The sequence below is a fragment of the Mastomys coucha genome, unplaced genomic scaffold (assembly GCF_008632895.1).
Source record: "Mastomys coucha isolate ucsf_1 unplaced genomic scaffold, UCSF_Mcou_1 pScaffold6, whole genome shotgun sequence".
In the NCBI taxonomy this organism is placed as follows: Eukaryota; Metazoa; Chordata; class Mammalia; order Rodentia; family Muridae; genus Mastomys; species Mastomys coucha.
Genome location: NW_022196912.1, coordinates 114,696,650 through 114,717,642, shown reverse-complemented (window position 1 = coordinate 114,717,642; position 20,993 = coordinate 114,696,650). Strand labels below are relative to the sequence as shown.

General features: G+C 39.6%; 1 protein-coding gene across 2 annotated transcripts in view; it reads left to right on the top strand.

Annotated features, from left to right (window-relative positions):
• The window catches only part of Rps6ka5 (ribosomal protein S6 kinase A5), a 202,030-nt gene that overhangs the window by 110,738 nt on the left and 70,299 nt on the right, over positions 1 to 20,993 (top strand). For both annotated transcript variants that reach the window (XM_031356192.1, XM_031356193.1), the window contains 2 exons: positions 5,634 to 5,749; positions 9,677 to 9,784. In XM_031356192.1, the coding sequence (XP_031212052.1) occupies positions 5,634 to 5,749; positions 9,677 to 9,784 (224 nt within the window). The remainder of the gene's footprint in view (positions 1 to 5,633; positions 5,750 to 9,676; positions 9,785 to 20,993) is intronic.

The following is a 20,993-nucleotide window of genomic DNA, read 5'->3' as shown; positions in this document are numbered from 1 at the left end:
CCATGGAAGGAGTTATAGAGACTAACTATGGAGCAGAGACTGAAGGAAGGACAATCCAGAGACTGCTCTACCTGGGAATCCTTACCATACTCAAGCATCAAATCTAGACACTATTGTGGATGCCAACAAGTGCTGGATTACAGGAACCTGATATAGCTGTGTCCTGAGAGACTCTGACAGTACCTGACTAATACAGAAGTAGAGGCTCACAGCCATCCATTGGACTGAGTACAGGGTCCCCAATGAAGGAGGTAGAGAAAGGACCCAAGGACCTGAAGGGTCTGCAGCCCCTTACGACGAACAACAATATGAACTAACTATTATCCTCAAAGCTCCCAGGGACTAAACCAGCAACCAAGGAGTACACATGGTGGGACTCATGGCTCTGGCAGCATGTGTATAGCAAAGAATGGCCAAGTTGGTCATCAATGGGAGGAGAGGCCTTTGGCCCTGTGAAGATTCTGTGCCCCAGTGTAGGGGAATACCAGGGCCAGTAAGGGGGAGAGGGTGGGGTGTTGAGCAAGGGGAAGGGGGAGGGAACAGGGGTTTGTTCCTGTTGTTGTTTTTTTGGTTTTTTTTTTTTTTTTTGAGGGGAAACTGGGAAAGGAGAAATCATATGACATGTAAATAAAGAAAATATCTAATAAAATAAAAAAGAGAAAAAGAAAATGTCTCAAAGAACAACCAGAAAATAATTTAATGAGAGAATATGACCATAAGACTTATTTAAACCTTTGAGGCACTGTTAAGATCATGCTTAATGGCATATGTAAAGCTGTAATTGCACAAGTTTAAGAGAAAAATGAAAGTACCATAGTCAGTAATTCAACTCTCTACATTTAGCCACTGCAGAAAGAAGAACAAACTAACTCAAAGCAAAGAAAAGAGAGGTAAGTAATAAGTACCAGAAAACAATTTCAACAGAGAGACCATGCAAACAGTAGAGAGATATCAATGAAAACCAAAGTGGTCTTTGAAAAGAAAAACTAATTAATAGGTTTTTAACTAAACCAACCAATTTTTTTCTTTTAAGGAGTAAATCTGTAAAATCAGGAGTGATATAGAGGGTATGACTTCTGAATTAAAATGAATGACAAGAGAATTCTATGAACAGCTAAGTAAGAACATACAGTTTACTGGGTGTTAAGGTAATCTACCCAGCCAAGGATAGTGGCCCATGGCTACAATCCCGATACTCAGGAACCTGGGGCAGAAGGATTGTAAGGTTGAGGTTAGCCCAGGCAAGTTAATGATACCTTATGCTAAAAAAAAAGCACACAAGCAAATAAAGGAGGAAGTAAAGAATTCCGAGAGTAATACAGAGTACGTAAATTGCCTCAAGAAGAAACACTTTTTGTTATTACTGTTGGTGAAGATCAAGGAAGTGGAGGCATACTTGAAGAGGATTCAAGGTCCTGGAAGACTTAATACCAAAGTTTTCATAAAATTGTCCAAAAATAGGAAACACTTCTCAATTTAACCTCTGAGGCCACTATTATTTTAGTATATAGACCAGACAAAAGCATCACAGAAAAACATGAACTAACATCTCCTATGAGTAGACACGAAATTTCCTCAACAAAATTCTACCAAACAATTCAGGAAGGAGTAGGTAGGAAGGATTACATAGCATGACTAAGCAGGATTCGTTCTAGGAACACAAGCCTGTCTTAAAAGCCTAGACTCAACTTACCATGGCAGTAGAAAAAAAGAAGGATGTGGTCTTCTCAGCAAACGCAGAAAAAGCATTGGCTGACACTCAGTGTTCATCTATGATGGTAAACATTTACTAAACCAGCAAAGATGTGAACTTTTGAATGGGATGAAAGCATTGGATGAAAGCAAAGCAGAGCACGGGAAGCACAGTCTAGTGATGAAAGACCAAGTGCTTCTCTTCTGAGATTAGACGTGGGGTGAGTCCACAGTGGAGGCTGGGAAAGGTCACTAAAGGCCTGTAGATTGTAAAGTAGGAAGAAAACCTTAAGATGACATGATCGTATACAGCCCTAAGGAATCCATTAAAATATTAGGATCAATAAAGAAGTTAAGCAGAGTTGCAGGATATAGAGCAACATACAACTAAGTTTTGATATTCTTTCTTTTTAAAAGATTTTTATGTTTCTTTTATGTGAATGAGTATAGTGTTGCTCTCTTCACTCGCACCAGAAGAGGGCATCAGATCTTATTACAGGTAGTTGTGAGTCACTGCATAGTTGCTGGAAATTGAACTCAGGACCTCTGGAGAGCAGCAGGTTAAGTCCTCCTAACCTCTGAGCCCCTAAGCTTTGGTATCTTACAGTTCCATTTAGTTTAGAATAAATACAGTAAAGCATTTGGCAATAAAATGTGTACAACTTCACATATTGTTCCAAGAATGAAAGTGACCTATGTAAATGAAAAAACATGACATCTTTAATGAACATCTAGCGACGACAATATTCCTAAATTGAATATCAGACTTAGTATTCAGCTCTTCTCAAAACTTCAGGTCATTTCTTTATAGAATTAACAAGATGATCCCAAAATTCAGGTGAATACTTAGGGAGCTGAGGAGAACTCTAATAGTTTTTTAGAAACCTCACTTCATGACTTCAAAATATATTGTAAGCCAGGTCCACACCTGTATATCTGCTGCTTGAGAGACAAAGGGAGAAGTACCTGAGTCTAGGAGTTGAAGGCCACCCTGGGCAATACTGAAACTTTACCCCAAACAAAAAGCAAAACCAAACCAAACCAACTAAACAATCACACAAACAAAACAACAGCAGCGAAAGGCCAGCAGCACTACTCTGATTGTAAAACTATGACTCCAGTGTAAGTAAGGATAGACCTGTGGCTGATATGGCCCTAGAGTGCAGAGATCCTTACATTTACACTCAACTGGATTTTCAGCAAGAGTGACAATGAAGAACAGTTGTTCAACTAATGGTGCGGGAACAACTGGATAGCTGTATGATACAGTATGAAGTTGGGGCCTACCTCACAGCATAAACAAAAGTTAACTCTAAATGGTCAAAGACAAAAGGTAAGAATCTTTTTTTGTTTGGTTGGTTGTTTTTTTTTTTTTTTTTTTTTTTTTTTTTTTTTTTTTTTTTTGAGATAGGGTTTCTCTGTGTAGCCTTGGCTGTCCTGGAACTCACTCTGTAGACCAGGCTGGCCTCGAACTCAGAAATCCACCTGCCTCTGCCTCCCAAGTCCTGTACTGGGATTAAAGGCGTGCGCCACCATGCCCAGCAAAAGGTAAGAATCTTAAGAGACTATAATTGCTGTAAAAGTCTTAGACCAAAACAACGGCAAATTTTTGTGGCATTGAATGTTGTAATAATTTCTCTTACACATGCCATCAAAAGCTCAAGTAACTGAAGGTAGATAAACTAGAATTTCTGGGGTTTGGGGGCAATTAAATTGGTTAGAGCCTACACAACTCTGAATAAACAAAGTCATTGGATTTTGTACCCACTTGAAGTGGGTAAATTCATGGTGAGTTAATTATCTCAGTCAGTGAAAGTGACTTTCATGTATTTCACAGCAAAACATGTAGAGCTGTGAAATGGGTCCTTTAAACACGCTAAAGAATACTACATATTCAGGAAATGACAGCTGGAACTATAATGAGATGTGCTACATGCCCAACAGAACCATGAGGGGAGGTGACTGCTCAGCCTCTCCAAGGCTCAGCAGCTTCTGTTGTGTCTGCTGCTGACTACAGCACTTACTGTAGCTTCTGATGCAAAATTCCTTGGGCTGCCTCAATTTTCACTGTACCACTGTTAAGACCTGAATAAATGGATGGAGTTGCCTATAATGTATGTAACATATAGCTGTAAAAAATACTAGTTATGTCTAAACAATCTATCCCAGAAGTAGGAAAATAGGTAACTTGATTTAATAAGCTTGTCTTCTTAGATTTATAGTTTCTTTTTCCTGAGTCTCCCCAGCAACGGAAAAACACTTCCTATATCCCAAGCAACAGTAATTCACAAATAGCTATTGGCTCTGTTTAATAGATAGAGAATTGAGGATTAGAAGGACTTAATTTGCTCACAACAGGACCACAGTAGAACACTGTCTCTTTTGGGTCTCTCAGTTACAGATCTCTCATCCCTCTCAATGTGTCACATTGCCTCTGAGACAGAGGTATGTTGGAGGTGTTTTGTTTTGCTTTACACGGGACTGCCCTTTGGTTTTAATAATTGTTTTAAGACAGGAAACCATCATCGGGGTTGATATTTATATGACAAGAGAGCGTAACGGGGTGAGGAATATGAGCAAAGTTCATGATACATTAGAAAGATGTCAGAGTGAAACCCATTGTTTCATATTCTGACTAAAAATAACAGAAAAGAAAGATACACATACAGAATAGCAGTTAAAATTAATTTTTCTTAACGCATACAGGCATTTGTTGTGGTGACTGTCTTGGTCTTGATGCTTAAAAGGGCAGTGTAGCAGAGAAAGTACAGCCAAGACTGGGAGCACAGGAAGATAAGTGCATTGGTAACAAGGTCTTTAATAATAAGGTGGTGCCCTGAGACAGAGGTTGGCTCTGTTGAACGTGAGCACAGACGATGAAGTGACTGAATTGACCATTTGAGACTGTGTAAGAATTTGTCCTTTGATAGGAGGTGTTTATTTCTGTGTCATAACAATGGAAATTTAGGCTTAATTAAATAACTACTTAGAAATAGAAAAATCCATTGTTCATCTGTAGGAATGTTGTGTTCCTTTGTAATTAACTGTGTTCATCTACATTAAAAACATCTTAGTAAAATACAGAAACCTTAGAAAGGGAATGTTCTTTGTGGTTAGTCTCTGATGAAAGTAGAGATCAATTTTTTCTTTCTTTTTCTTTAATTTTGTATGATTTTAAACACTTTATAATAATAATCTGTTGTTACCTAAATTCATCCATTTCTGCTTTTCATGTATTATCAGTGTTTCTTTCTTTTCCTTCGATCAGGCAGCCTTCCTTCTTAACTTTAGCCATTTTGCCTCCTTGTTCACCATTTCCCTTGTGATAAGTAGGGAGGATTGAAGAGGAATGGAATCTCTGGGGTTTGAAGACTTTGATGCAGCCATGCTGTGCTTCTTTTCCCCATATTTCTTTTCAGTCCATGTCGTATGGAGCTGTGAGACTGCTACCTGCTGCCTAACTATTTTTTCAAAATGTGCACAGACAGTTGTGGGAAATAGGGAATCTACCTACAGGTCTTAACACTAATAACTGGCAGCCATTGCCTGGAGCAAGACAGGATTCTGCTGTGTTCTTTTGGGGATCTCTGTGGGGTTTTGCAGGGGAAGGTTTGGTCGCCATATGGCTGGTGTTTGATGATCTACAGTAAGTTACACACTGGTGGCAGAGGACTTGGAAAAGTATTCTTAAGTGTGTGTGGATTTCGTGTTGTAGTTTTAATGGCAGTACTCCGTGTACATTAATTTGGTTAGGTTAGGATGGTTATTGTTTTAGGAAATTGTCTGACAATATGAAACTAATAATACTTTCTATGAAACTGTCATATACTGAGAGTTACATAAAAATAAATGAATGGTTAGCCCAGAGTGGTTAAATGGAGTTATTTCCTTTCATTTATGAATGCAAGTCAAAGAAAGAAAAAAATATATTTCGTTTTTAGATTATATAAATGGTGGAGAACTTTTTACTCATCTTTCTCAAAGAGAGCGTTTCACAGAGCACGAAGTGCAGATCTATGTTGGAGAGATCGTGCTTGCCCTGGAGCACCTGCACAAGGTAAGGCGGTTCGTCCTTTTGACTAGTGTGTTAACAGAGGTGTTATTAGAGCTAAACAAATTAACATTTCTACATGTTGTCTTGGGCTTGTGAATGTTACTGTTTTCTCAGTTTCATAGATACTTTCTAAGAATTTGACTTTTTGCTGGGCTTGGTATGGTATGCCTACAATCCCAGCATGTTGGAGACTGGGGGGCAAGGGGGATCATGAGTTGAAGCCAAGCTGAGTCACAAAGTGAGACCCCCAACTCAATAAATGAACAGAAAATAAATAAATTCTTATCTATCATGTTTTGAAACATAAAAACATAATAAAAAGTAACAAAAGAACTTGAGCTTTTTTTCTTATTGTTTGTCTTTATGAAAAAAATCCCATTTCTTTCATCAGGAAAAAAAAAGTCTGGTTTTTAAAATGAAGCCCAAGCTGTATAAAGTATTTCCTTGATTGTGACTTGCTCCATGGCACAGTCCATCTGTCTGTACTCAGAAGGTACTCCCTGCTTTGCTGCTGATTTGGAGTGATTCCCACTCTCTGTTACCTACTCTGCACCTGCCCTGCTCCTCCTCACTGCCTCCATGTGCCCTGCTCCTCCTCACTGCCTCCATGTGCCCTGCCCTGCTCCTCCTCATTGCCTCCATGTGCCCTGCTCCTCCTCATTGCCTCCATGTGCCCTGCCCTGCTCCTCCTCATTGCCTCCATGTGCTCTGCTCCTCCTCATTGCCTCCATGTGCCCTGCTCTGCTCCTCCTCACTGCCTCCATGTGCCCTGCTCCTCCTCATTGCCTCCATGTGCCCTGCTCTGCTCCTCCTCACTGCCTCCATGTGCCCTGCTCTGCTCCTCCTCACTGCCTCCATGTGCCCTGCTCCTCCGCATTGCCTCCATGTGCTCTGCTCCTCCTCATTGCCTCCATGTGCCCTGCTCCTCCTCATTGCCTCCATGTGCCCTGCTCCTCCTCACTGCCTCCATGTGCCCTGCCCTGCTCCTCCTCATTGCCTCCATGTGCTCTGCTCCTCCTCATTGCCTCCATGTGCCATGAGCTCAGATACTGAAACTCTCACCAGGCCATTGTATCTACTATCCTCTCAGAACTCTATACAAATAAGTTTAAACTCCATGATGCTCTCAACCTTTGTTCCATGAAATTTTGTCTTAACTTACTTAAGTTAATTGGAGAAGCAGATGATTTCTGTGTTGCCTCAGTGTGTATGATTTTCTTCAGAAACAGAAAATGCTAAAATAATTTATATCAAAGGTGTACAAGTTCATAAAGGAACAATATGATTTGAGTCACTAAATTTCAACAATTCAGATATATTCTGAAGCCGTTCTTTGTCATGTCTGTCATTCTTTCCTTTGTTAGGATGACCAGCTTAAAGTACAAATATGTAACATAGAAGAAAAGAGAGGGAAGAATTAGAGAATGGCAGGGAAGAGATCTTGGGTTCAGAGAGTTTTGATCGAAATTGAGTCAAAGATGGAGATAATAGATGGGAGAGACTGAGAAAATATTCTGAAAGGTACTTAAAAAAAAAGGCAGGTGTCCAGCAATGACTAATCTAACCCAGAACAGAAACAAGATCATAATCTTTAGAAAATTCCAGCACTGGGAGCTTCAGCGATCAAGGTTGTGAGTTTGAGGCCATCCTGGTTTTTGGAGTCAGACCCTGTCTCAAATGAAGAATGAATAACATTTTGTGAGAAGCAGGAAGAGAAGAGAGCTGGCAGTGGAGAGGAAGAAGAGCAAAGACAATAAATGACCATTCTGTGCTTCTTTTGGTGGAAGTTTCACTATGGTGATAAGCTTCGTGGCTGTGCTTATTTTTGGGTGGTACGATTTAGTTTAAACATTTTTATATCAGAAATATTACTATTCAGAGTAAGTTACAAAGGCCTTTGTAGCTTATAATTAGGTATAATGTCTTATAATGTAAAGATAACAATAAAACTCCCCGTAAGTACTAAATTAAAGGCAAAACACAAAGACAGACAGGTAAGCTGGAAAACAGTCTACAGATTATATACTTCAATTGATCCATTTTATTTACGAAAGGAAGAGTCCATGCCACTCATTATTACTAAATAGTAATAAAAACATGGATGTCGATAACAAAATGGAACTGGGAATAAATTTGATAGATACACAATGAATGCAGTATAGTAAACAAGTTCTAGGCTGTCTTACCCTAAAAAGACACTCAGACACAAAGCCAGCAATGCTAATGTTGATGGAGACGCTAGTACTGAGTCTTCTAGGAAGAGAGAAAGTGCACATTTATTTGGAAGTGATGAAGTCAGCTGGATTACATAATTTGTTTCTAAAAGTCTTTTCCAAAGAGGTTGAGATGTGAAGTGCTGCTGGTTAGATATGTGTAATGCTTCAACTGTTCAGTGCGTGCTTGTGTTTTCCTTCCCGCCTTTCCCACAAACCACTTTAGCTCTCATAGGAAAATTGCCAACTGATTTTTGTTCTTGTTTTTTTCTTGAGGTTGTTTTTGGGTTTTGATAAGGGAAGTATAATTTTGATTTCAGTTTTGAGAGATTATTAGAAATCTGTGTTTTCCTGTGTTTAATACTGAGGAAAACAATATTTCAAAGTATCAAAACATTTAATCCATGCAGATACAACTGACAACATAAAGTAGAAAATGGAAGTGGATCAGTCAGTCACATCTTAGATTTACATTTTACAATTGAAACATTTTACTGTGCAGCTTACATGAAAAACAAAACAGAGGCTTACAGTCTTGAACTGTATAACATTTTCACTCAGTGATGGGCCAGACATTTGACTGTGATCCCATGGAACTTAAAATTTCCTGTCAATTAGTGCTTTTGTAGCTGTCAAAATGCTCTATTTAATTTCATCCCTGTTTATGTGAGGCTGGTGTAAATAAACCTGCTGTGGTCCCATTCATACGTGTCATTACATAGAGCAGAGTAGAACCTGATAATGGCCAATAGCCAGCCATGCTTCTGATTTATGTATTTAGTATACAGTTAGCCATCATCTTAGTGGGTTTACTATGAGGCAGTCTGCTGTGTACGCTGGCAGAAGCTTTATACAGCTCATGTTTACTCTGTGGTCCTTTTTGCTTGACTTGCCCACTTGTTTTCTTTTCTGTGGCCTCAGGAGGAATGGGATTTTCCCCTACACTATCAAGGTTTGTGTAAGTACACTCCATGGTGCTTCCACACATCACTGAACAGCACATTTTCCAGAACGTTCCCTTGTCATAAAGCAGTGCATGACTGACTGTATAAATGTTATGTAATGATTTGTTTTGCTGATTTAGAACTAAACATCAAAATTAACCTGTGCTTTGTAACCTTTATGTTTAAGAGCTTATTACTCAAAAAGCCTTTATTAATTGCCTAATACATTGCATTATACAGGATACCAGATAAGTGTATAAAATCTGAAAAAGCAGACAGTACAAATATAATATGATAAATAGTAAATCCCTAAGAAATATGTACAGGTAAGTACACAGTTGAAAACAGAGAAATGGTCAGCATAGGGTACGGCTCTCTAGGAAGGTTTGCTAAAGCCATTTGAAAACAGAGAAATGGTCAGCATAGGGTATGGCTCTAGGAAGCTCTGCTAAGACCATTGCAGAGTTACGGACAAGAATTGTCCAAGAATGCCCTGAAGATGATTTGGAATTAGTGTGAAATAAGGAGAGGAAAGACAGAAAAAGACAGTCATCCACAACGAGACCCTGAAGAAGCTGGTCCCAGGGATAGACCCTCTTCACAGAGAGAGCTTGGGGAAAGCCAGCACCTGAGCCCCAGGATGCAGCATTTGCTCGCAGAATTGCTAAGAGCCACAGAATCCTGAAGAGGAACCTCCTTAAAGGTAGACAAATGCTGTCTTAATTCATTTGGAAGTATCTTAAAATACATTTTGTTTTGTTTTGTTTTTACAGTTGGGGATTATATACCGTGACATTAAGCTTGAAAATATTCTACTTGATTCTAATGGCCATGTGGTGCTGACAGATTTTGGTCTGAGTAAGGAGTTTGTGGCTGATGAAGTAAGTATTATATTTCAATTTGAAGTTAGTAATAGCAGAATGTAAACAAGGATGAAAGATTCATTACCTATAAACATTTAACAGGACAGTGGTTCTGTATGGGTTACAGGTTTTTGTGCAGGCTTATTGAAATCTGAGACTGTTTGAGTGCCAACTTAATGTCCCAAATGGAAGACATCATACCTGTCATGCTGGGATGTGTCACAATCAAAACACAGGCACACAACACAGTTCATTTGATGTTCCTCAGGGACAAAAGTCTCTGTCAGTGTGATACATCTTTTGCATGAATGCCAAGTTTCCTCGTGTAGGCTTCTGACCCACAGAAGATGGTAAGGTTAGGCATATGCAGCCTCATGCACAAGAACAGGTTCTTGAGGCTTCTCCTGCCACTTTCAGCCAAAGCCTGTGTATATCACTCAGTTTATTTTCATTTTAATGTTGACATATTCTCTGTGGTGTGGTGTAAAGATCCATTGCGAGTCTCAGAAGGGGCTGCAGAGCCCTGTGTAGTACAACGATAAGAAAAAGAGGAAACAGTGATGTTTATTTCTAGAGCAGAAAGTCAGGCTACTGCAGAAGGTGCACAGCAGTGCTGATGTGAACGGCTTGTTGAAGAATATCGTGTGGGAATGACCACTGGATCAAACTTGAGGAAACAGAAGGAGGAACTGTTAACATTTAAAACAATGAATAAGAGTTAGTGAAAACTAGGGAAATATTCCAGCAGGGTCCTTATGAATAGAGCTACCAGCTACCAAGCCTGAGTTTGATCCCCAGGACTTACATAGTAGAAGGAGGGAGTCAGCTCCCTCACATTGTCCTATGACTCACACACACACACACACACACACACACACGTACACACACATATATACACGATTTAAAAAATAATGAAAGGGTAGCTTCATCAGTGTCACAGTGAACTCAGACACCTCGTGGTGTTACGATTGTAAAGCTAGCAGTATTGTGTTGTGGTGAACTAAATCTGAAGGTAACTATAAATATTCAATGGCTTGTTGCAGAAATTTAGCAAAAGGCATAGGTTTAAATTTTAAAAGATTCATAGCCACACATCCCCTTGACAGCCTAAATAGGAACCATTGAAGAAAACTCTTAAAAACTGATAGGATTCTGAAGTGTTGTTCTCCACAATAGATGGCTTCCAGGGTACAGGAGGGGATGGACTCATCTCTGTTTAAGGACAGACCACTGAGAGTTTGAGTATACATACTCCTGTGAGCATGTACATAACACAAGTTGGACCTTTTTTTTTTTTTTTTTTTTTTTTTTTTTTTTTTTTTTTGATGGGAATGGGTCATGGAGAGACAAGGAAGAACCAGGAAGTAAATGTGATAGTGATGTACAGTATAAAATCTTCAAAGCATCAATAAAAATTTTATGTTAGAAATGATTTATAGTTATAGCCAGGCCTAGTGGCTTAAACTTATAATCCCTTCTCCTTGTGAGGCTGAGGCAGGAGGATGCCTGGCTGGACAACAAAGTGACCTTAAGAGTAGCCCAGGCAACTTAATGTTGGGCTTAGTTTTGAAGTAAAAAGGGTTGAAGATGCAGCTCTGTGGTAGAGTGGTGTCTAGTGTGTGCATCCCAGTATGATGGACAACTGGATGTTAGGTAGAGAAAAGACAGACAGACAGATTATTATTACAACATAGCTTTTTATCATAAAGTAACAGAAAAATTTATCACACATTTGCTAGGGTCATCACTGAATGAAAGCTGATGCTTGAACAAGTCTTTAATATGGATGAAAGGTTACCCTCTGGCATGGTTGCCCAGAAAGTCACACTGGTCACAGATAATGATACAACTCCCAAAGGAATTAAAATGGCCACAAATAGAGTAAATCTGGGGTGTGGCATGTTGCACAGATTGTAAGTTTATAGTAGGAAAAGTCTATGTCCTTGTGCTATTTTTGGAGATGAGTTTCTTACCAGTCCATTACTGTACTAGCAAAAAAGTTGGATCACTAGAGACCTCTTTTTCTTATTTGGTTCACTTTTTTTTCTTTTTGTAACCAGCACCCAGTGGGTATTTTAGATAGCCGTAGATCACAGAGAAGTAAGTATAGAAATGCTCGCTTGAATGGCATGCTAGTACAGTGAACAGAGGCATAGGTATGGATCAATTACTGATGATGTATCTTCTCACCAAAGCTTACAGTACAGGGTCTAGTTACCTTTAAACCTCCTACCAGCCAGCCCAGGGGTTCTGGACAAGCCATTGTGCTACATGATTTTTTTCTGCATTAAGGGAATGCCATATCTTTAGTATAAAATATATACTTGTGAATAAATATAAAAGAGTGATTGCTTAGTGGTTGTATAAACCAGTAATGAAGGTGATATCAAACAATCACAAGTTGCCCACATGGGCAGCTGAAGGAGTGGTAACTCTAGCTTTCTGATGGGTCAGTGTGTACCAACTTTGCTTCCTGTGCAAAATCATTTAAAATATCTCATAGAATTATATTCAAGCTCTGTCTCTTATCTCTTTTTTTTTTTTTAAGATTTGTTTATTTTATGAATATGAGTTCTGTAGCTGACTTCCGACACACCAGAAGAAGGCATCTGATCCCATTATAGATGGTTGTGAGCCACCATATGGTTGCTGGGAATTGAACTCAGGGCCTCTGAGAGAGCAGTCAGTCCTCTTAACTGCTGAGCCATCTCTCCAGTCCCCTCTTATCTCTTATATACGAGCATGCGCATACACACACACATACACACACATACACACTGTATATAAAACCTAAGTAAACCCTCTAATTAGAATTATGTCTTACTCAAGATATCATTTTTTCTTATCACATATACATCTTTAAATTTATTTTTAATTTTTTTATTACTTTTTTTTTGTCCAGTCTTTGCACCCTCCCAGTCTGCTCTCCCACAATTCCTCATCCCATTTCTCTTCCCCCTGTCTCCAAAAGGGTACTACCTCCCTGACCAGGTCTCCCCACTCCCTGGGGCCTCAAGTATCTCAGGGATTAGGGGTGTCTTCTCCCAGTGAGGCCAAACCAGGCAATCCTCTGCTGTATTGGTGTTGGGGGTGGGTGGTGTCTAAGAACAGTTAGTGTATGCTGCCTGGTTGGTGGCTCAGTACCTGAGAGATCTCTGGTTGAGCCTACTGGTCTTCTATGGCGTAGCTCTCCTCCTCCTCAGCTTCTTCCAACTTTTCCCTAATTCAACCACCTGGGTCCCTGACTTCAATCCAATGGTTGGGCATAAGTATATGCTTCTGTCTCAGTCAACTGCTTGTTGGGCCTCTAAGCGGACAGCCATGCTAAGCTCCTTTTGGTAAACACACCCATAGCATCAGTAATAGTGTCAGGCCTTGGAGCCTCCCCTTGAGATGAATCCCAATTTGGGATGGTCACTGGACCGCCTTTCCTTCTGTCTCTTCTCTGTTTTCGTCCTTGCAGTTCTTTTAGACAGGAATAATCCTGGGTCAGAGTTTTTGACTGTGGGATGGCAACCCCATCCCTCCACTTGATGCTTTGTCTTTCTACTGGAGGTGGACTCTAAGAGTTCCCTCTCCCCTGTGTTGGGCATTTCATCTAAGGTCCCTCCCTTTGAGTCCTGAGAGTCTCTCATCTCCCAGGTCTCTGGTACTTTTAAAGGATCTTCCCACCTCCTACCTCCCATCCCCAGGTTGCTTATTCCCATTCATTCTGCTGGCCCTTAGGGCTTTTCTCTTGCCCTCCCCATACCTGATCATGTTCCCCTCTTTCCCTCCCCCTCCTTTCTCCCACCCAGATCCCTCCCTCCCTTTGCCTCACATGATTGTTTTCTCTTCCCTCCCAAGTTGGATTGAAGCATCTCTACTTGGGCCCTTCTGCTTGTTAAGCTTCTTGAGGTCTGTGGATTGTATCCTAGGTTTTTTTGGCAAATATCCACTTATTAGTGAGTACATATCACGCATGTCCTTTTGGGTCTGAGTTACTTCCCTCAGTATGATATTGTCTAATTCTGCGCATTTGCCTACTGTTCTTGTTCTTAGTAGCTGAATAGTTTTCCATTGTATAAATGAACCACATTTCTGTATCCATTCTTCTGTTGTGGGATATTTGGATTGTTTCCAGCATCTCTGGCTATCACAGATAAGGCCGCTATGAACATAGTGGAACATGTGCCCCCGTGGCATGGTGGGGCATCATTTGGGAATATACCCAAGAGTGATATAGCTGGATCTTCAGGTAGATCTATTTCCAATTTTCTGAGGAACCTCCAGATTGATTTTCAGAGTGGTTGTATCAGTCAGTTGGCAATCACACCAGCAACGGAGGAGTGTTCCTCCTCCTCTACATTCTCACCTAGATGGATTGGATGATTTTCTACACAGATACCATGAACCAAAGTTAAATCAAGAGCAGGTAAACTATCTAAACAGGCCCATATCCCCTAAGGAAATAGAAGTCATTAAAAGTCTCCCAACCAAAAAAAGCCCAGGGCCAGATGGCTTTAGTGCAGAATTCTACCAACCCTTCAAAGAAGAGATAATACCAGCACTCCTCAAACTATTCCATGTGAATAGAAATAAAAGGAACATTACCTAACTCATTCTTTGAAGCTACAATTACTCTGATATATAAATCGCACAAAGACTCCACAAAAAAAGAGAACTTCAGACCAGTTTTACTTATGAATATTGATGCAAAAATACTCAATAAAATTCTAGCAAACCAAATCCAAGAACACATCAAAACCATCATTCACCACGATTAAGTAGGCTTCATCCCAGGGATACAAAGTTGGTTCAATACTACAAAAATCCATTACTGTAATTCACTATGTAAACAAACTCAAAGAAAAAAATCACATGATCATTTCCTTAGGTGCAGAAAAAGCATTTGATGAAATACAACACCCCTTCAAGATATCATTTATATGTGATAATATGTTAGAATCCAGGTTTTTAAAAAATTGAAATCTAAAGCACTTCTGGTCTCAAGCATTGTAGGTAAGAGATAATTAATCTGTGTGCAGGTCTGACTGATTTTTAGAATTTTTCAAAACTAGTCCGGAGTGTCCTGTTTAGGATTTTTGTTGCTGTGATAAAACATTAGGACCACAGATTACGTGGAGAAGAGAAGGTTTATTTTATCTTACAACTCTCAGGTCACACTTTTTCACTGAGGGAAATCAGGACGGGAACTTGGAGGCAGCAGTTGAAGCAGAAGCCATAAAAGAGTGCTGCTTATTGACTTGCTCATCGGTTGACTTTCTCATACAACTCAGGACCACCTGCCCAGAGTTTGCAAAATGCCCCACCCCAGGAACTGGGCCCTCCCACATTAATATGTAGTCAAGAGAATGTTATACTAACCTCCTACAGGCAATTTGGTGGAAGCATTTTCTCAGTTGAGGCTCTTCCTCCCAGATCACTCGAGTATAAAGACTAAAAGTCCCAATTTTTTATCATAGATATATTAACTTTGTTTACTCATCTAGTATGTATTTACTGATGGTAGATAGTAAAATGAGAAAAAAATAGAAAAGATCTTCACCTTCATGACACTGTGGTTGTAGCTATGAAATTTCTTGGATATAGAATCATAGTTATAAAATAGATTTAGATGGAATTTTTTTGAGAAAAATATATGGAAATTTTTATTTAAAATCTCAGGGACAAATAAGCAGTATTTAATAAACATAAATTCAAGTTCTATAAAAATTTAATTTTCTGTATGATAAAACTATAAAGTTAAAATATGGCAAACTATATGAAGATGTTTCCAACATGTGAAACACAGAGTTAATATCCCTAGTACATCATGAGCTCTACCAAATCTCTGTAGAGAAAACAATAAAACCCAAGTATAGAATAGAAACAAGGTTTTCCAATAAAAGAAAACACAAATAGTTGATAAAATCTAATTAATGGTCAGGGAAGTGTAGATTAATACTATAGTAAAAAGAAATCTACTTCCATTTTATTTGTGTGTGTGTGTGTGCGCGTGTATATATATATATAGGTGTTTTTCCTGCATGTATGTGTGTATGTCTGTGTACATGTATGCAGTGCTCTTGGAGACCAGATGAGAATTCCTGGAACTGGAGTTTTAGATAGTTTTGAGTGGCCTGTGGGTATTAGGAACTGAACCTGGGTCCTCTGCAAGAGCAACAAGTGATCTTAACTGCCAAGCTGACTCTCCAGCTCTACTCCCAAGTCTGTTTTTTATTTTAAAACATTTTACTGCTTTATAAAACTTTTAGTGGCAACTTTATTAAAATGAAGAGGATTACATGTTTATTGTTTCCTCTTCTCTAAACCCTACTGAAGTAAAAAAGAGAAGTGTGCATATACTCTTAAAGGGAAGGGCAGATAATGGCAACTACATTTTGGTCAATGAGATGGCAGTTTCAGCTGAATCCTAGACCAATAAAGGAAGAGGTTCAAAAGCAGACTGCTTTGTACCTCTGACTTCCCAGAACTGCTCAGGAATTATACCCACCAGTTGTTTCTCAAATAGAAGTGTAGATTTTTTAAGGGTCCGGGCGGATTGTTTGTGTCCTGTAAGAGATGTGAGTCTCTATATCCCTAGATCCTAGGCCACCTCTGTTAATTAGGTACCTGTGAGGGAAGATGGTAACAGTCAGATGGACTGTATTCAAGGCATGCCATATGGAAATAACTGGGGGAAACAAACCGTAGCACCCTGTACTGTGCAGGGCCCATGACTGTTCCAGCACCTCACCATGAGCACAGTAGTGCCTTAGACAGGGATATAGAGGATTCCCACTGAGAAACCAAGAGCAAAACAATTAACAGAGCGGGGCTGAGAGATGGTTTGGTATTAAGAGCTCTTTATGTTCTTGCAAAGGACCTGAATACAGTTCCCAGTACCTACTTGGCAGCTCACAACCTTTTGTAACTCAGTTCCAGGGAATCTGATATGCTTTTCTGACCTCAGACACACTTCAGATACATATGTTCAGGAAGAACACTCATACATATAAGTAAAAAGTAAGCCCTGTTTTAGAAAGTTGACAGATGCTGTCATTTGGGGATTTTGAGAGTGAGACTTCCCAGCCACACCTCTGCAGAAGAGTCTGCAGCCTGATAAGCCCAGACTGTGCATAGAGACATGCCTGTGGGGGTCTCGAATCTGTGATTGCTTTTATAATATATATTTTAGTGCAGTGGAGTCTTTTGAAGTGGCGTGTTTAAAGTATTTCACCACACTGTCAAAGTGTCCTTGGCATGTAGTATGTGGGCTGTCCCCTGACAGAGAGACCTAATAATTACTTTCCTCTCTTTCCCTAGATGCGCACATCCATTTGCTCTTTCACTCTATGTGTGTTTGTTGAGGACCCTTCTTCATGCTAGATAATTAGGCTAATACAAAGCTGAAGAGAATCACTTGGTGAAGATTTATAGGCACATGTGACTGATTATTTAGTAGTAAGAGAAAACAGACGCGGCTCCTACAGAATAGTGGAATGTTGGGACTCAACAAAAGGAAGCCAAAAAACAAAAACAAAAACTGACCAGAGTTAGGTAGATCATGAACAGAATAGTCACACATCAGCAAATGTCCAGTGCAACTGCAGCAATTGCTTCTCTTAAGATAGAATTGTCCTTGTTTTCTGCTGGTCAGACCAAGCACTATCCCCTAAGAGAATGCCAGCATTTGTTTAGATGCAAAAGTGTTAAGAGTTCAAGCTAAACCAGAGAAGTCATTGATAACTTCACCACCTCACTGACTGCAACCAACTATATTTTGACAGAAAATTACCCTCTTGGGCTCTCACAGCTTACTGCCAGCTCATTCTTTCTTTTGACCATAAAGGTCATACTGTCAGGCTAGACCTCAGCTTATATTCTCAGGGGTCAGATAGGAATCTTCTCTTCTGAAGTCTTCTAAAACTTGACCTAATGGCCTTTTGTTTCCCACCCCACCTAGCACCTGTTTATTAAGTCTCCTGCCCCAGCCCCTTTCCTCCTTGAGACTGTTCTGTTTGGGTTAGCATTTATTTTTAGGTTCCTTTTTGGTTAATGCATCAGCCTAAGTCACTTATAGCTAAGTCTTAGTAGGAGCAAGTGGATCCTTTCCCTCATCCTTTCAGCCTGACTTATCTGTACGTGCTTCATCTCATCTTCCACTCCTCCATTCACACTTCGGTCTCACTCATCGTTCAAGCATACCTAGTAGCTTCTGTTTTAAAAAATTTTAAAAGGAGACACAGGCCACACAAGTGGCAGAGCAGCTAGGACAGGGTCCTTTCTATCTCCATCTACAACCAGGAGGTGTGCCTGTTCCACAACTCCCTGTGCACCATTCCTGCAAGCTGAGAGCTTGTCTCCAGGAACTGCTCTGACCCTGGGACTCAGGTGAAATCGTCATTTTCCCTCAGGTGACATTCTAAGGTAGGACCAGTAGGAGGTACAAGCCGCAGAAGCTGCAGAGCAGCTGGGACAGGGTCCTTCATTCATCCATCTGTTCCCAGGAGGGACAGCTGATCCACAGCCCTCTGTGCACAGGTCTTACCAGGAGAGAGCTGATCTCCCAGGAGTTCTGACACAGGCTTACAGACCCATAGGAGGAAGAAGCTCCAGCCAGAGACAGCAAGAACATCTAACACCAGAGATCAACAGATGGCAAAAGGCAAACGCAAGAATCTTACCAACAGAAACCAAGACTACGTGGCATCATCAGAACCCAGTACTTCCACCACAGCAAGTCCTAGATACCCCAACACACTGGAAAAGCAAAATTTGGATCTAAAATCATATCTCATGATGCTGATAGAGGAATTTAAGGACATAAATAACTCCCTTAAAGAAATACAGGAGAACACAAGTAAACAGGTAGAAGCCTTTAAAGAGGAAACACAAAAATCCCTTAAAGAATTACAGGAAAACACAACCAAACAGGCGAAGGAATTGAACAAAATCATCCAGGATCTAAAAATGGAAGTAGAAACAATTAAGAGATCACAAAGAGAGACAAACTCTGGAGATAGAAAACCTGGGAGAGAAGTCAGGAGCCATAGATGCAAGCATCACCAACAGAATGCAAGAGATAGAAGAGAGAATCTCAGGTGCAGAAGATACCATAGAAGACATTGACACAACAGTCAAAGAAAACACAAAATGCAAAAAGCTCCTAACCCAAAACATCCAGGAAATCCAGGATGCAATGAGAAGACCAAACCTAAAAAGATGATAGGTATAGAAGAGAGTGAAGATAACCAACTTAAGGGCCAGTAAATATCTTCAACAAAATTATAGAAGAAAACTTCCCTAACCTAAAAAAAAGAGATGCCCATGAACTTACAAGAAGCCTACAGAACTCCAAATAGTCTGGACCAGAAAAGAAATTCCTCCCGTCACATAATAATCAAAGCACCAAATGCATAAAACAAAGAAAGAATATTAAAAGCAGTGAGCAAAAGAGGTCAAGTAACATATAAAGGCAGACCTATCAATTACACCAGACTTCTCACCAGAGACTATGAAAGCCAGAAGATCCTGGGCTGATGTCATACAGACCCTAAGAGAACACAAATGCCAGCCCAGGCTATTATACCCAACAAAACCCTCAATTACCATAGATGGAGAAACCAAGGAATTCAATGACAAAACCAAATAACAACATAAACAATAGAAAGCCCACATATACATGGAAGCTTACATAATATCTTTCCACAAATCCAGCCCTTCAAAGGATGATAAATGGAAAACTCTAACACAAGGAGGAAAACTACATCCTAGAAAAAGCAAGGAAGTTATCTTTCAACAAAACTAAAAGAAAATAGCCACATGAACAGAATTCCAACTCTAACAATAAAAATAACAGGAAGCAACAGTTACTTTTCCTTAATATCTATTATTATTATCATCAGTGGAACTCAGTTCCCCAATAAAAAGACATAGACTATCAGACTGGTACATAAACAGGACCCAACATTTTGTTGCATACAGGAAAACCACCTCAGTGACAAAGACAGACACTACCTGTGAATAAAAGGCTAAAAAACAATTTTCCAAGCAAATGGTCCTAAGAAACAAGCTGGAGTAGCCATTCTAATATCAAATAAAATCAACTTTGAACCTAAAGTGATCAAAAAAGATAAGGAGGGACACTTTATACTCATCAAAGGTAAAATCTACCAAGAAGAACTCTAAATTCTGAACCTCTACCCTCCAAATGCAAGGGCATCTACTTTCATAAAAGAAACTTTACTAAAGCTCAAAGCACACATTGCACTGCAAACAATGATAGTGGGAGACTTCAACACCCCACTCTCTGCAATGGAGAGGTCATGGAAACAGAAACTAAACAGAGACACAGTGAAAGTAACAGAAGTTATGAAACAAATGGATTTAACAGATATCTATAGAACATTTATCCTAAAACAAAAGGACATTCCTTCTCAGCACCTCGTGGTACCTTCTCTAAAACTGACCATAAAATCAATCACAAAACAGGCCTCAACAGATACAAAAAGACTGAAATAATTCCTTCTTTCCTATCAGATCACCATGGACTAAGGCTGCTCCTCAATAACAACATAAACAATAGAATGCCCACATACATGTGGAAGCTTAACAACACTCTACTCAATGATAACTTGGTCAAGGAAGAAATAAAGAAATTAAAGACTTTCTAGAGTTTAATGAAAATGAAGCCACAACATACCCAAATTTATGGGACACAATGAAAGCAGTCCTAAGAGGAAAACTCATAGTTAAGTGCCTCCAAAAAGAAACTGGACAGAGCATACACCAGCAGTTTGACAGCACATCTGAAAGCTCTAGAACAAAAAGAAGCAAACTCACCCAAGAGGAGTCGAAGGCAGGAAATAAACTCAGGGCTGAAATCAACCAGATAGAAACAAAAAGAAACAAAAAGAACCAGGAGCTGGTTCTTTGAGAAAAATCAACAAAATAGATAAACCCTTAGCCAGACTAACTAGAGGGCACAGAGACAGTATCCTAATTAACAAGATCAGAAATGAAAAGGGAGACATAACAACAGACACTGAGGAAATCCAAAAAATTATGAGATCTTACTACAAAAGCTTTTATTCAACAAAACTGGAAAATCTGGATGAAATGGACAATTTTCTGGAGAGATAACAGATAGCAAAGTTAAATCAAGATCAGATAAACTATCTAAACAGTCCCATATCCCCTAACAAAATAGAAATAGTCATTAATAGTCTCCAAACCAAAAAAA